The following is a 15,256-nucleotide window of genomic DNA, read 5'->3' on the forward strand; positions in this document are numbered from 1 at the left end:
CTTACACACTTTCTGATAGGTAGCCATTTACATCATCTTGTCAAGTTTTGTCAGATATGGAGTGGACATACAAATATTTGCATGTTGTCTCCCCCAAGAGAATATGAGCTCCTTGAGAGCAAGGACAGTGTTTTTGCCTTTATTTCATCCCCAGCTTTTGGGATAACAATAGGCCTGTAGGAAATCTTTAATAAATGCTTGTTGGCTGATTTTTTTAACCTAAAGAATTATTGAACTCTCTGTGCCTCCAATTCCTAATCTGTCAAATAAAGATAGTATGACTCTATATGAAAATGTTTTGAAAACTTCCCAGTACTATAAAAATGTGAAGTATTATGATTATCAGCAACAGTAGGAAAGAAGAAATCATTATTGTGATGATGATGAGGATGAGGATGATGAAGATGGGTTTAGTGAGCCTAGAAAAGAAGTAACTGTCCACAGAGGTAGCGCCAAAGAAGATTTGGCTAGATTTTGACTGGAAGCTTCCACTATCTGTGAATGCAAATTGTACCAGATAGCATCTCCTGAGTTTCTAGGGGATAGAACAAAAGGGACTTCTTGTGGTTGTGGTTGTTGTCCAATCACTTTCAGTGACCAGCTTTTCATGATCCCATTTGGGATTTTCTTAGCATACCATAAAATGGTTTATTTTTTCCTCCTCTACTTTATCTTACAGTTGAGGAAACTGAAGCAAACAGGAGTAAGTGACTTGCCAGGATCACAAAATTATTAAGTTACTACAGTAACAAGTCTTCCTAACTCCAGATCTAGCACCCTAGCTACTGTGCCATCTGTAAATGTCCTGTAAAAAAGGGGTTTGGGCAATCATTCTTGACATGCCATCAGTAAACTTTAAAATGCTATATGAATGCTGATGACATAGTGGAGAGAGTGTTACACATGCCCTTACATCAATAACTATGCTTTTGTAAACTTTGTGTTACTATGTGAAATGAAATCAGGAGAAAAACTTACATAATAACAATATTGTAAAGACAAATACCTTTGAGAGGCTTAGCATTGTTCAATTAAATGACCAACCACAATTCTGTAGGGCTTATGAGGAAGCATACTACCCATCTCTTGACAGAGACATGATAGACTCAAGGTATAGAAGTAGCCCTATCCTTTTGGATATGAACACTGTAGAAATTTATTTTCCTTGACTATACATATTTGCAACTGAAATTTTTACTTTTTTCTTTTTTAATGGGGATTGGAAGGAAAGAATGAAGGAGATATTTTGTTGATTGAAAAAAGTAAAATTTAATTTTAAATAGGACTATATGTGTGTTTTTATGTCTGAATGAATAGAATCTGGAAGACCTGGGATCAATTCCTACTTGATATAGCTGTTTCTTCCTGGACAAGACACTTAACCTCTTTAAGCCTTGGTTTTCTCATCTATAAAAGGGGAATAATAATGGCACCTAACTCATAGAGTCAATCTGAGGAGTAAATGAGATAATATTTATAAAGAACTTTGCAAGCCTTAAAACTTTATACACAAGACATTATTATTACTATTATTAATTAATGTGAGATCTTAGAGATCATCCGTTTGAATCAACTTCATTTTGTAGCTGAGGAAACAGAAACCAGTATAGGGAAGTTATTTATTCCAGTTCAAACAGTTGGTATGTATAGAACTAAGATCTGTCCCCAAGATTCCTGACCCTCAGATCATTGCTTTTAATAATAGTTCTTTTGCTCAGAAGTTCTAGTAACACAAATTTGCACAATATTTCCATAGAATTAGATTTTAACACTATAAACATTAGCATGCTTCTTTCTCAGAGTAAGCTTTTATGACCAGGGAATGAATCCTTTGTGCTTAGGAGGGAAGGTTCTGACAATCTCCCTCTTCACATTTTCTTCCATTCAATATGGACAGAATCACAATGTGGTTCTATGTAGCTGGATGAAATGAAATGAAAATGCACATTTTAATCAAGTGAAAAATGTCATCATGAATCTAATACAGGAATGAAGAATGGGGTAATCTGACTAGCAAAATAGTGTCATGGCTTCAGACTTAAAGGTAGATGGCCCCAAGCCCTGTATGTAATAAATTAACAAGAAGCCAGGTCCCAATTAGTGCACAGAATCCTATGAAGGGATAATCAGTTATAATTCTGTTATAATTCTATAAGTTATGATGATTGTTTCCAGCCCAGTGGAAATATGTAGTACAAATTCAAGTCTGGTGGGGGGCAAACCTGGGCTAGAAGTCTGGGAATTGGGTCCTTTTCTCTGCCTGACTCAATGAATTAGTCAAGTCAGTCATCAAGCACTTACTACCTGTGGGGCCATGCTAGATGCTAAGGATGTAAATACTGTGAATGGAACAATCCTTACCAGCAAGAAGCTTATATATGCATGCTGCAGACAGTAGCCACAGACCAAAGAGCACTTCAGGCTGACTCCCAAATAAAACTGATTTGGGGAAGCTGACTTTTTATTCTTTAGTCTTAACTCATTTATTTGAAGGTGAAAGGACACATTGTTGTCTTGTCAGCCACTCTGAACCCCCAGCAGTAGCCAGCAGTTACTATTGTTGAAGTGTTTTAATTGTGCCAGACTCCATGATACTGTGCAAGGTGCTGGGCATTCGAAGATAAATATGAAACTGTTCTTGCCCTCAGTGAGCCTACATTCTACTAGAAAAGGCAATAGGTGACAATGTAAGCATATTCAAACTCTTCTTGTTGTTCAGTAATTTTCAGTTGCATTCAATCTATGACCCCATTTGGGATTTTCTTGGCAAAGATACTGGCGTTGTTTTTTATTTCTTCTCCAACTCATTTCACAGATGAGAAAACTGAAGCAAACAAGATTAAGTGATTTGCCCAGGATCACACAGCTAAGTGTGTGAGGTCAGATTTTGCATTCAGGAAGTTTCCCTGATAAAGTACCTGACATATTGTAGCAGGCTTAGCCCCTTTAAAATTCCTTGTCTGATCTACCTTTGGGACAAGATATTCCTAGGGGAAAAGATCCGTATCTGAGCCAGTTTGGGCTGTACCCAGCCCCCAGCTGGCCTGGGTTTTCAGCCCCCTTTGATACAAGATCTGATCAGAACTAGTTTGGGCTGTACCCAGCCCCCCCATTGGATCTGAGCTGGCTTGGATAAAGCCCGCCAAAAATCTGGCCTTCAAGGAATTAACCTGAGCTCTGCCCATTACTTCTTCAAGCAGATAAAAAGAGCAAAGCTAGAATCATCTTTGGGTCAGAGATTTGAAAGATGCCAGCTAAGATGTTTGCATCAGAGCTTCTCTGTCCCCGTCGCTTTCGGCGTGTATCTTCCTCTATCTAATGCCTTTTACTAACCAGACCTTAACCTTGCTTCCAAACCTAGCAAAAAACATATTTTTACCCATCTAGGTTTTCGGCCTGTAAATTTATTTACAGGGGACTCTCACCGCCACTAGACCTGATTTAACTTTGTATCCTTGCGCCGAATCCTAAGGGGGTTGCAGGGGAGTTCCATGTGACTCCCTGTACCCTGAATCCTGCCACTAGACCTCACTTAATCCTATTGAGGTATATACCTCATTATTAGGTATTTACCTCATCATTTGGTTCAAGTTACCTCATCATTTTTGAGGTTCCCTATTACCTCATCAATATCATGCCATTTAGCTATCCTTATAATAACCATTAGTAGTATCCTCTAAAAATGAAAAGGTCACCAAAATGTGTTTACATTCATAGTGGATCATCTGTACATAATTACAAACCATGTACTTCATACATGGTATTTCAGAAGTAATTTTTTCAAAGCATCCTCACACACATTATTTTACCATCATCTCATTCCTTAAAGGGAGGGAAGCCATTATTATTCCCGTTTTGGAAATAGATAAAATGGAAGTTTTAAAAAATGACTTGTTCAGTGTCACTTCTTAAAAGACAATTTATTCTTGCACTGATTAAATTTCTTCCATTTGATTCAGTAGCAGTGAATTTTTAAGAAAGAAGGGTAATTTTCATAGATAGGGAAAACTGAGGCCCAGGGTTTTGAAGTCACTGACCAAAGTCTAAATGCTAGAGCAGGATTTAAACCTAGGTCCTCTGACTTCAGAAATATAGCTCTTTCCTGATTTGTTCTTGTTATTTAGCAGTGTCCAACTCTTTGTGATCCCACTTGGTTTTGGTTTGGTTTGGTTTTTTGGCAAAAATATCAACATGATTTATCATTTCCTACCAACTCCTTTTACATGTGAGGAAACTGAGGCAAATATAGTTACACATGATTAGCCCAGGATCATTTAATTAATAACTGTATGAGGTTGCATTTGAACTCAGGTCCTCCTGATTATAGGCCTGATATTCTGTACACTATGGCACCTCCTAGCAGTCATTTCCTTGTCTTATAGAAGACTTTTTAGATTAGATTTTAAGTTTTGCCTTTGTATCTCTAAGGCCAATCAGTGCCTTTGCAGTATTAGGTGCTTAATAAATATTTGCTAAATTAAATTAAATTGATTTCCCCTTCTTAGCAGTTCTCTACTACATAAAATAATAAGAAAAAAATACATCCTGTTGCTTTCCAAACAAAATCCTCCTCAGAATTCTTAGATAAAACCTTCCAGATGGTTCATTGTTATTTGCCCTTGATTGTCACAAACCCCAAACCTGCTGTTGAAAAGATCCCTAGTAGCAGCTTTGTATGGATTAAACACATCCATTCTCTAGCCACCCTGGCAGGTCTCTGGGCATATTGTTTACCAAATACCTCGCTGTCTCTTCATCACAAACACAGCTGATTATGTGGAGGGCTTCCTTCCCTGGCCCACACCCCATCAATCCCTCTCCCCTGCCAGAGGCAGCATGGAAAGGAAGAGCAGTTCTTGACAGTGAGGACCCTGGGGCATTTGTGCCTCAGCACCGGATGGTGAGGGACCGCTGCTGGCAAGAATGGCCCATCTGGCAGAATGGAGAAGAGGTCCTGATGGCCTGATGGGCAGGCAGTAAATCCCAGAGCTAGAGTGGGGTGGATCCTGCTTTCATCTGCCCAGAGGATGCCTACAGGCACTCTCATATTGTGCCAACATGAGACAGAAGTTGAAAGTTGCTACTAAAAAGATAAAGACAAAAATAGCATGGGCTTCATCTCATACCTTTCTTATTTCTCTAATTCTGCTGGAGTAAAGGAACATTTTCTGTCATTATCATTGCTATGAGACCTTAAATATTTCCCTGAAGGTGCCATGGCACAAAGTGATTTTCATCAGATTTGCTGAGGCCTGATATACAGATGTAGACAAAAACTGCAGAGGACAGACATCCAGGTGAATAATAAGTGCTCAGTGGCAAGGTCTATTAGAAAACAAATGTGAGAGATTCAAGATAAAGTCTTTGAAAAAGAATAGCTAAATGTTTAGGGTTTGAAAAGATATATTTACTCTGGGCTAGGGAGAGCGCTATAGATAAAGCATAAGTAGCCGGGCACACCCAGGGCTCTGTTTCCTCATTTGTGGCCCTAATCCAAATGAAACAATCTCTAATACATTTTTAATGTTGGTACAGTATTTGTACTCTGGCCTCTGGCATGGGCTTCTTATCCAGAAAATTAATTTTTTATCCTTATAAATATGCAATTCTTAAAGATCTGTTGAATTCTTAAATGTGATTTTCATTGTGGAGCAACTTTGTGTTATTAGAACATATCTCCAATGGAAGCCAATGAGAAAATAAGGCTTAGTGTCTAGAAATCAGTTTTAAAAGAAAGTTTACAAACTTTGAGACAAAAGAAATCTCACAGGCTTAGATGTCATTAAGTCATAGAATCTTAGATTTGGAAGGATCTCAAAGACCATTTAGTTCCACTGCTCATTTGACAAGATAAAATTATTGCTTTTTGTAGTTGAATGAAGATATGAATGTAAGGTCATCTTCATCCTCATTTTAGAAACATTTTGCTTCTTGTTTCTTTGATGGAGTTCAGATAGGTTTGCTCCCAGAACAAACTGCTACCCTGCTATCATTCTTTTTTTATTTGTTGTTCTGCAAGCAATTAAATAGATGAATAAAATGCTTGCTTCCTGTTTTTGAATAAAGGCATTTCAATGCAAGCTCATCTTCTGTGGGTTCACTAAAAACATCCTCAATACAATTTCAGTAGCAGAAAAATGTAGAATAAAATTTCAGAGGGGTTCAGTGGATAACCTGTATCCAAAGTTAAGAAGACCTAAGTTCAAATTCTGCTTCAGATACTTACTAGCTATGTGACTTGGGACAGAGACTCTATGGAAGAAAATAACTAAACTCATGTTATGCCCATCATCCTGTCTAGAAGGGAAAAAATGAGCTTCTATTAAGCTCACTTATTATATCCACTATGTGTTGGATGTTATGCTAAGGATTTTACAAATATTATTTCATTTAATCAGCATAATGCCCCTAGAAGATAAGTGCTATTATCACAACCATAAGATCACTTTCTTTGATTATGTCTCTGCATTTTGAAATATTTTTGTTTCTCACATTTTGGATATTTTCTATTAAAAATATTGTTCTTGTGGATCAATATTTTATTTGGCAATTACAGGCAACAGTTCAATCTATAATAATAATTCAACTTTACTACAGTTTATCATTTGATTTCTCAATAATACTTTAAGGACTATATTTGTGTTATAGGAAATTTGTTACTTGTTAAGTCATGAAAGATATCTTCTAATATGTCATTCTAGTTGTCAAGTAATGTCTTTCTAAGAGGACTCTGGTAAGCAATGATTTTTTTCCAATTGCTGCATTGCACAGATTCTACCATTTCCTTTCATAATCTACATTGACCATTAAGTCTGGACTCCTTAAAGATAATATAACTATTTATAATTATGATTCAGTATGAATTGTTCTCATAAACCTTTTCTTTTTACACAAAAAGTCCAAATTATTCATTTCTTTATTGTTTCTCTGTTAATATATATATACATATATATATATATAAATTTTTTTTGGTAGCTTTGTGTGCTGAGAATATATTCCATTCTAGTTCTTCTTTAGGTGACTTAAGGTGATAGAACCTCTCTTTCAAAAATATTATGCATTTTTTTTCTTCTATTCCAAATTTTTCATAGTCCATTCTTTGGTTCTAAAAAAGTGTATCCTGGCTGGTATTGTGCATAGTAGATATTAAATCCTTTAAATGTGTTATCCCCATTTAGTTTTGACTTCAGAAGGCCATGAAATATCTTGATAGCTTTATGCTCAATGTATCTTTCCTGGAAGAGACCATGGTAATTTTGTAAGTATTACCTTCACCCATTGCTCCAATTTGTCCTCTGAAATCAAATTAAAAGCTTTCAAGCCCTGTATTTCCTTGGCATACATTATGAACTTTACAGTTATGGAATCAAAATGACATTTTCATGTAATTGGAGAAAGATTCCATGAATTGAAGAAGCTGTTTAAAGTGTTTTTCAGTGAACTTACATAGCTTGATGGAATCCATGTATATCAAGTGATTAATAAGATGTTGTGCTTTGACACCCTCTTTAATTTTGAAGCTATTTGGAAGTTCAATTTAGAAGAAATGATAATAGATTTTAGGTAAGGCAGAAAAGAAATAGATTTAAGCTGTTAACTCTGAAGTATTCCCTATTTTGTGTCAATTATTCTTGACATTATTGTGTGGGTGGACTATTTATAATAAGGAGCTTTTTTTGTGATGGGCAACAAATATTTCAGTATTCTCATTACATCAGTCTATTTTAAATAGATACCAGTTTCAACAGCCCTTTATAGACATTATGGATGCTGTTCCTATATCTTTCACAGGAGATGAAATCTTAGGGAGAAATAGCTTGATTGTCATCAGCAAACATTTATTAAGTCAACAAACACTTATTAAGTGCCTATTATGTGCCAGGATAAGTACTCCAAATATTTTTAAAAAGCAAAAACAATTTTTATCTTTAAGGAGCTTATAATCTAATGGAAGACAATATGCAAGAAATTATATATAAATAAGATACATATATGTATTTATGATACATATATGCTATAAATTGGAGATAATCTTAAAGAAAAGACACTACAATTAAGGAGGAATGAGAGAAGCAGGAGATGAGATTTTAGTATAGACTTGAAGACCAGGAAAGTTAGGAGACACAGAGATAATAAAGAAAATTCCTGGCAAGGGGGCAGCCAGTGAAAATGTCCAGTCAGATGATGGAGTGTCTTGTGTGAGGAATAGCAAGTGAGAGTAACAAGTTAAAAAAAAAACTGGAAAGGGGTCAAATAATGAAGAATTTTAAAAGCTAAGCAGTAGTCATCAAAACCATTTGAACTGGTTGAATAGTTGATCAGTGGAATAGGTTAGGTTCACAAGAGACAATAACCAATAACTATTGTAATTTAGTGTTTAATAAACACAAAGATTGCAATTTCTGGGATAAGAACTCACTATTTGACAAAAATTGCTGGGAAAATTGGAAAACAGTATAGCAGAAACTAGGCACTGACCAACACTTAATATCCTATACCAAGTTAAAGTTGAAATGGGTTCATGATTTAGACATAAAGGGTTATGCTATAAGCAAATTAGGAGAACAAGGGATAGTCTACCTCTCAGATCTATGAAAAGGGAGGAATTTATGGCCAGAGAAAAACTAGAGAACATTATGAAATGCAAAAATTGATCATTTTAAATATGTTTATTCAAAAAGGTTGTACAAACAAAACCAATGGAGACAAGATTAGAAGGTAAACAGAAAAGTGTGTGGGAGGGAATTTTACATCCAAGGATTGTGATAAAGGACTCATTTCTAAAATATATACAGAATTTACTCTTATTTATAAGAATACAAGCCATTCAAAGACTGATAAATGGTCTAAGGATATGAACAGAAAATTTTCAGATGAAGAAATGAAAACTATTTGTAGTCATATGAAAACATTCTCTAAGTCACTATTGATTAGAGAAATGCAAATTAAGATAATTCTGAGATACCACTGCACATCTCTCAAACTGGCTACGATGACATTTTGGATACATTTTGGAGGGCATGTGAGAAAACTGGGACACTAATATATTGTTGTGGATTTCTCTACTAATCCAACCATTCTGGAGAGCAATTTGGAGCTATGCCCAAAAGGCTGTCAAATTGTGCATACTCTTTGATCCAGCAGGGTCTCTACTGGCTCTGTATCCCAAAGAGATCATAAAAAGAGAAAAGGACCCACATGTACAAAAATGTTTGTACTGGAATGAACTGGATACCCCTCAGTTGTGGAATGGCTGAATAAGTTATGATATATGAATGCTATAAAATATTATTTTTTTATAAGAAACAATCAGCAGGATGATTTTAGAGATGTTTGGTAAGACTTACATGAACTAATGCTAAGTGAAGTGAGTAGAATTAAAAGAACATTGTATATAGTAACAATTAGATTATGTGATGAGAAACTGATGAACAGGGCTCTTTTCAACAATGAGTTGATTCATGCCAATTCCAATAAACCTGTGGTAGGGATTACCATCTATATCCAGAAAGAGGACTGTGGGGACTTAATATGGATCACAATATAATATTTTCACCTTTTTTGTTGTTGTTTGCTTGTTTTTTCTTCTTTCTAATTTTTTTGATCTTATTTTTCTTGTGCAGCATGATACATGTAAGAATATGTATAGAAAAATTGCTCATGGTTAACATATATGAGATTACTTGCTGTTTAGGAGAGGGATAGGAAGAAGAAAGAGAAAAAAAATTGGAACACACAGTTTTCCAAGGGTGAATGCTGAAAATTATCTTTGCATATATTTTGGAAATTTTAAAGAAAACCTATTATTTAAAAGAAAGAGAAGATTTTCAGGAGAAGAGAGTAATCGAGTGTCAAATACTTCCAAAAACAAGCAAAAAAAGTGAAGAAAGATGAGGATCAAGAAGAGACCTTTAGATTGTTATTTATTTATTATTTTCTGAAGGGAATTAATTGTTATATTGAGAGAGACTATGAGGCACAGAAAGGAGTAAGAGAAATTCTTTCCAGAAAGATTGAGAGAATTTACTGTTGTGGAGAAAGAATCTCAAAACATTTTGAAATAACCGTTTAAATCTTATTTTGTGAAGAGACATGAATGGAATTCTTGAGGTTTAGATTACCTTCCTGAGAGAATCTTAGAGATATTGCTCTTTCTACTTGAAGAAGAGTCAGTGGCCACATAGGGGAGAGCATTTCTTCCATTCTATCTTTTCCCTGCCTTTGGAAAGATCATTGTATTGCAAGTAATTAGTTACATCTTTGTTTTATTGCTACTATAATAAATTATGACAGTAACTGTGACCGAAATATCAGTTTGATGATAAAATTGTTTCAGCCTATGAGACAATGGGTTTTGAGAGAAAGGAAGGAAAATGTCTAGGAAAAGAAGGATCTCCATTCTGTGTCTAAACTCTCTGCTCCTCTATGAACTAACCTTGCTGACATTTCCTCTCTCTGCTGTTTCCCTCCTGACTCCCACATGACATAAATTTTGGGTTAAATTAGGAGTTGTTCTTGTTGTTATTACCACCACCATTATTATCAGAAAAAAAAAATGATTCCTGATTTCTTCTAAGGAGTTCAGATAGAAATCAATGCAGTCCAAATCCTTGTCTTGTTATTTTTTAAATTCTTAATATGCTATGAATTCTTGTATAAGTATTTTTATACTTTTTTATATTTTTGTACTTTTGTATAAGTAATCTTTTGGTATCTGAAAAAATGATTGTAGATTAAATTTTCTTTTTAATTATGGTTTTTTTCAGTAGAAATGATTGAAAGTCTTTTACTTCTTTGTATCTCCATTGCCTCCCCTGAAAGATGATGCTGAATCTCTCTGGGTAGTTAATTCTTGGTTGTAACCCCAGGTCCTTTGCATTCCAGAATATGATATTCTAGGCCCTCCAATTCTTTATTGAAGAAGGTGCCAGATCCTGGGTAATCTTGACTGTTATTTCTTTATATTTGAATTGGTTTTGTCTGGAAGCTTACAGTATTTATGCCTTGAGATAGTAATTTGGAAGTTTTGTAATGATGTTCCTTGGGGTTGTCTTTGTGGGAGCTCTTTCTGAAGGTGATCAATGGACTTTTTCAATTAGTATTTCCCCCTCTCTTTTTAGAATATTGTGACAATTTTCCTTAATGGTCCCTTGTAGAATGCTATCAAAGCTCCTTTTTTTTTTTTTTTTTGGCCTTCAGGTAGGCTGATAATTTTTAAATTGCCACCGCTTCTGTATCTATTTTCTAGGTCGGCTGTTTTTCCAATGAGATATTTTACATTTTCTTTCATTTTTCATCCTATTTTAGTTTGGCCAGTTTTTGCTCTCTCACAAAGTCAATAATTTCCATTTGCCCTGTTCTAGTTTTCAGTGTGTGATTTTCTTCAGTTAGCTTTTGTATATCTTTTCCCATTTGGTTAGTTCTATGGTTTAAGGAATAGTTTTCTTCAGACTATTTTTTTTCCTTTTCTAAATTGTTGACTCTCTTATGCATATCTGTCATTTACTTTTTTCATTTTTTCTTCTACCTCTCTTCTTTGGCTTTTAAAATCTTTTATGAGCACTTCTAAGATACATCTTTGGGCTTGAGACTAATTCATATCACTCTGAGATTTTCCCTATGGACATTCTGTCCTCATTTTGAGTATGTGTTTGGTCTGCCCTGTCACCACAGTCGCTTATTATGGTCAAGGTTCTTTTCTGTTTCTTGCTCATTTTCTTTCCTTTTCTTTTGGAATTTTCACTTATTTTACTTTTAAGGTCAAACTCTGCTCCTGGGGTATAGGGAGTTCTGTCCCCAACTTCCTATGCAGCTCTGAGCTTTAGCTTATGTTTGCAGGGGGTAGTTCTGCCTGTTCTTTTCAGGAAATAGCCTGGTTTTCCAGAGTTTGACATCTGAGCTGGGACTGGAAGGTATCCCACTGATTTTCTCTTTTACTGAGGCAGGACTGAGGGTCTTAATTATAGATTTGCTGTGATTAAGACATTTCATCAGCTTTCCTGCAATTTTTCTGAGCTGGCCTGAACACCCTTTTCACTCCATGGAGACTGACCTTTTTTGAAGTTTTTTCAATCTATCTTGAGCTGGAGACTCATTCTGTCAGACTCTGTTCAGAGACTTTGTTTCATGTGATTTTCAAGGGAGATTTGTAATTGAAAAATAAACAGGCTCTAAGTTCACCTTTTGTAGATTTATTGTAAACATCCTTGGCACAAAGATTTTTTATTTATTTTTATTATCATAGAAAAGTTCTTTAAATCTTTTGGAGAACATTCAAATAGCAATTAATAGAAATTGTCCTAGAATAACTTCTTATTATGCTTTTATATTTATTGTTTTACACATTATTGAACATGTAGATTTTTTTCTTTTTATATAAGTCTTTTTATATAGTTTTTGAAAGTATTCATATCTATTGGTTCATTGAAAGGCTTTTCTTTATAAGTTCAGAAGCAGAAAGGAAATGGCATGTACTTCAACCTATTTCCTCAAGATTTTGATCTCTTCTAAAAGTTCCTTTCATTTATCTTAAAGATTGAGGATTTGATGTGACTGCATAGATTTCAAATATTGTTCTTTTTCTAGAAAATTTATTTTAAATACACATTGCTTTATGACTCATGTTGGGAGAGAAAAATCAAAGCAAAAGGGAAAAGCCATGGGAGAAATTAAAACAAAACAGAAAAAAGAAGTGAACATAGCATGTGTTGATTTACATTTAGTCTCCTTAGGTTTTTTTTTTTTTTCCCCTGGATGCAGATGGTGTTTTCTGTCAAATGTCATTCTTAAGATTTTTCTGGATTGGTGTTAAGTCTGAGTGATTTGGGACAACATTTCAGTCTGTGATAATGGTCTGGTTCCAGTTCAGTTTATTATTTGGTGAAGATGAAAGAGAAGATGACAATGATTTCCACCTTCTATCATCAGTGTAGCACACAGCGATCAGTATGTTTTCCAAGATGAAGAAATTTGGATTTTGCTTGAGACTTTTCAGAAGGTAGAGCCATGGCCTGTGTGAGCACTACACTAAAATCCAGGTGGTTCTAACTTTCCCCTTTTCTTCCTTGTTGCAGGTTGGCCATGGGTGAACCTCTCAGTCATGGGATTCCTGTATTCTTATTCCCATGTGGGCATTGCCTGGTCTCAGACTTATGCTACAGATTAATACTATCTGCCTCCTACTCCTGGTCAGACCTTCATTTTGGGAAGATCACTTTGACATCTGGGTGGAGAAGGGACTACAGTGGAAAGAGACTTTAGACAATGCAACCATTGGCAGAAGATGATACCTCTTCATGATTTCCAACTGAAGGACTACTCAGGGGAATTCAGGAGCCATCTTCTACATCATCTTCATTTGTTCTGTCAAAGATACCTCTAGAATAACCCAAACTGGGGCTGAGATCTTGAAATCACACAGCATATTTTCCCACCAGAGGAATTTTATATTCAAAGAAACTGAGAGCTACAAGAGAGTTTTAAAGCCAGGGTTGTATTCTTAGTTCTAAGGACATAGCATGTGCTATAATCACTACAAATCAAACCTCAATTTATTATTTTGGTTGATTGTCTGAGAAAACATCAACAATGCAGATTAAACTTGCATGACATTGGGTACTCTTTTTCCTCCCCGAAGAGCCTATTATTAAATGTTTACCAGAACACCACTGTTTATAGCTAATATATGGGAACAGAGGCTTTGAAGTTTAAAGAAACTTCGTACCTCATCTAATGTTATCCTCTCTGCAATTTTGCATATGAGGATGTGAAGACTAGAGAAATGAAGGGATTTTTCCAAGATTATGTAGTAAGTAGCAGAGTTAGAATTCAAATCCAGATCATCTGACACTACATCCAGTGCTCTTTCCACCACACAGATGTTGCTCTTTGTTTAAGGTAGGGATCCAAATATGTATACAAAATGAAAGTTTAAAAAAAAAAGAGAGGAGGAAAGAGAATGAAGAGAGCGTAGTATAGAAGCATTTTCTTTTCTTTTTTTGCTGATTAATTTGGTTCTCTTTTGTTAAATGCTAACCTTTTCATGAATTTATCCCTTATTTCGTGTGTTTCTGTTAATAGTAATTGAGCTTAATATGAATTTAAGCAGTTATATTTACTGATTAGTGGCTAGAACATCACTGATTTTATATTTTGTTTTTGTTGATTGTCATTTAGTTCCTAATGTTTTTAAAAGCAACAACATTTACTTATTAGAGGAATAGACCATCCTCCCATTCCAAAGAAAACCTTGTTTCTTGAGTATTTCTTGAGTCATTCACTGGACATTAAGTGCCCACTATAAGCATACATAGAATGTGGAGTGTGTGGGCCTGAGAAAGACACAGTGGTAATGCTCACTCCAGATTGTGGCAGTATAGTTGGCCCACATTCTGTGCCCATCATTGGTGCTTACTATATGCAGACACTGGGGGATATTTGAAAACAAACTAGCATTAAATGTCATACCATGGAGTGAGATTTATAGACCAATAAAAGAATGAGAAAGAGAAAGAGTCAGAGAAACAGAGAGAGAAAAAAGAAGAGAGACAGAGACAGAGAAAAACACCCCAAATAACTTTGATACATAGTCTATTAGAGAAGTGCAAGAAAATGATGTATAATTATTCAGCAGGAATATTGTAGAGAGAATTCTTGTTCTGGGATTGGTTGGACTAGAAGGCCTTTACAATCCCTTTTTATTTTCTAATTCTAATATTCACTGGATATAAAGAAGAGACTCATTAACAATAGATCTGGGGGAGAAAGGAAAAGAAAGAGAGAGAAGTGGATCATGTGTGTTCAACAGAATCTTCATCTACCTCTTGTATTTCCTAGTTCTCTGTAAGGCTTAACTCAAGTGTCACATCCTACTTTATTTACTTAATTCTTATGCTTCTACTTTTCCATATATATTTTGTTCCCTCTCAGTAGAATGTAAGCTTCTTGAGGGCAGAAACTATTTCCATTTTTGTTTTTGTATTCTTAGTTCTAAGGACATAGCAGGTGCTTAATAAATGCTTTTGAACTGAATTGCATTGAATCTCCTGGCAAGTGTATTTCTGTAATGTTTCTACTATATATTCAAGTATACTTCTCCCATGTTCTGTCATATATTTTCCATGTCTTATGTTCCTTGGGTTATTTATTTCCTCAACAGAAAATAATTGAAGTTAGAAATGCATTTGTGGCAAGATCATCAGGATATGGCAAAATAAAACTTTTTTCATTATATGCTAGGGTAAGGAGTTAATGCTTT

General features: G+C 35.1%; 1 protein-coding gene across 7 annotated transcripts in view; it reads left to right on the top strand.

Moving 5' to 3' along the window:
* Nucleotides 1-15,029, top strand: part of HHAT (hedgehog acyltransferase) — a 465,338-nt gene extending 450,309 nt beyond the window's left edge. For all 7 annotated transcript variants that reach the window (XM_074309063.1, XM_074309065.1, XM_074309062.1 and 4 more), the window contains one exon: nt 13,074-15,029. In XM_074309063.1, coding sequence (XP_074165164.1) covers nt 13,074-13,165 — 92 coding nt within the window. In that variant the 3' untranslated portion in view covers nt 13,166-15,029. The remainder of the gene's footprint in view (nt 1-13,073) is intronic.
* Nucleotides 15,030-15,256: the final 227 nt, after the last annotated feature.

This window comes from Sminthopsis crassicaudata, chromosome 4 (genome assembly GCF_048593235.1).
Source record: "Sminthopsis crassicaudata isolate SCR6 chromosome 4, ASM4859323v1, whole genome shotgun sequence".
In the NCBI taxonomy this organism is placed as follows: Eukaryota; Metazoa; Chordata; class Mammalia; order Dasyuromorphia; family Dasyuridae; genus Sminthopsis; species Sminthopsis crassicaudata.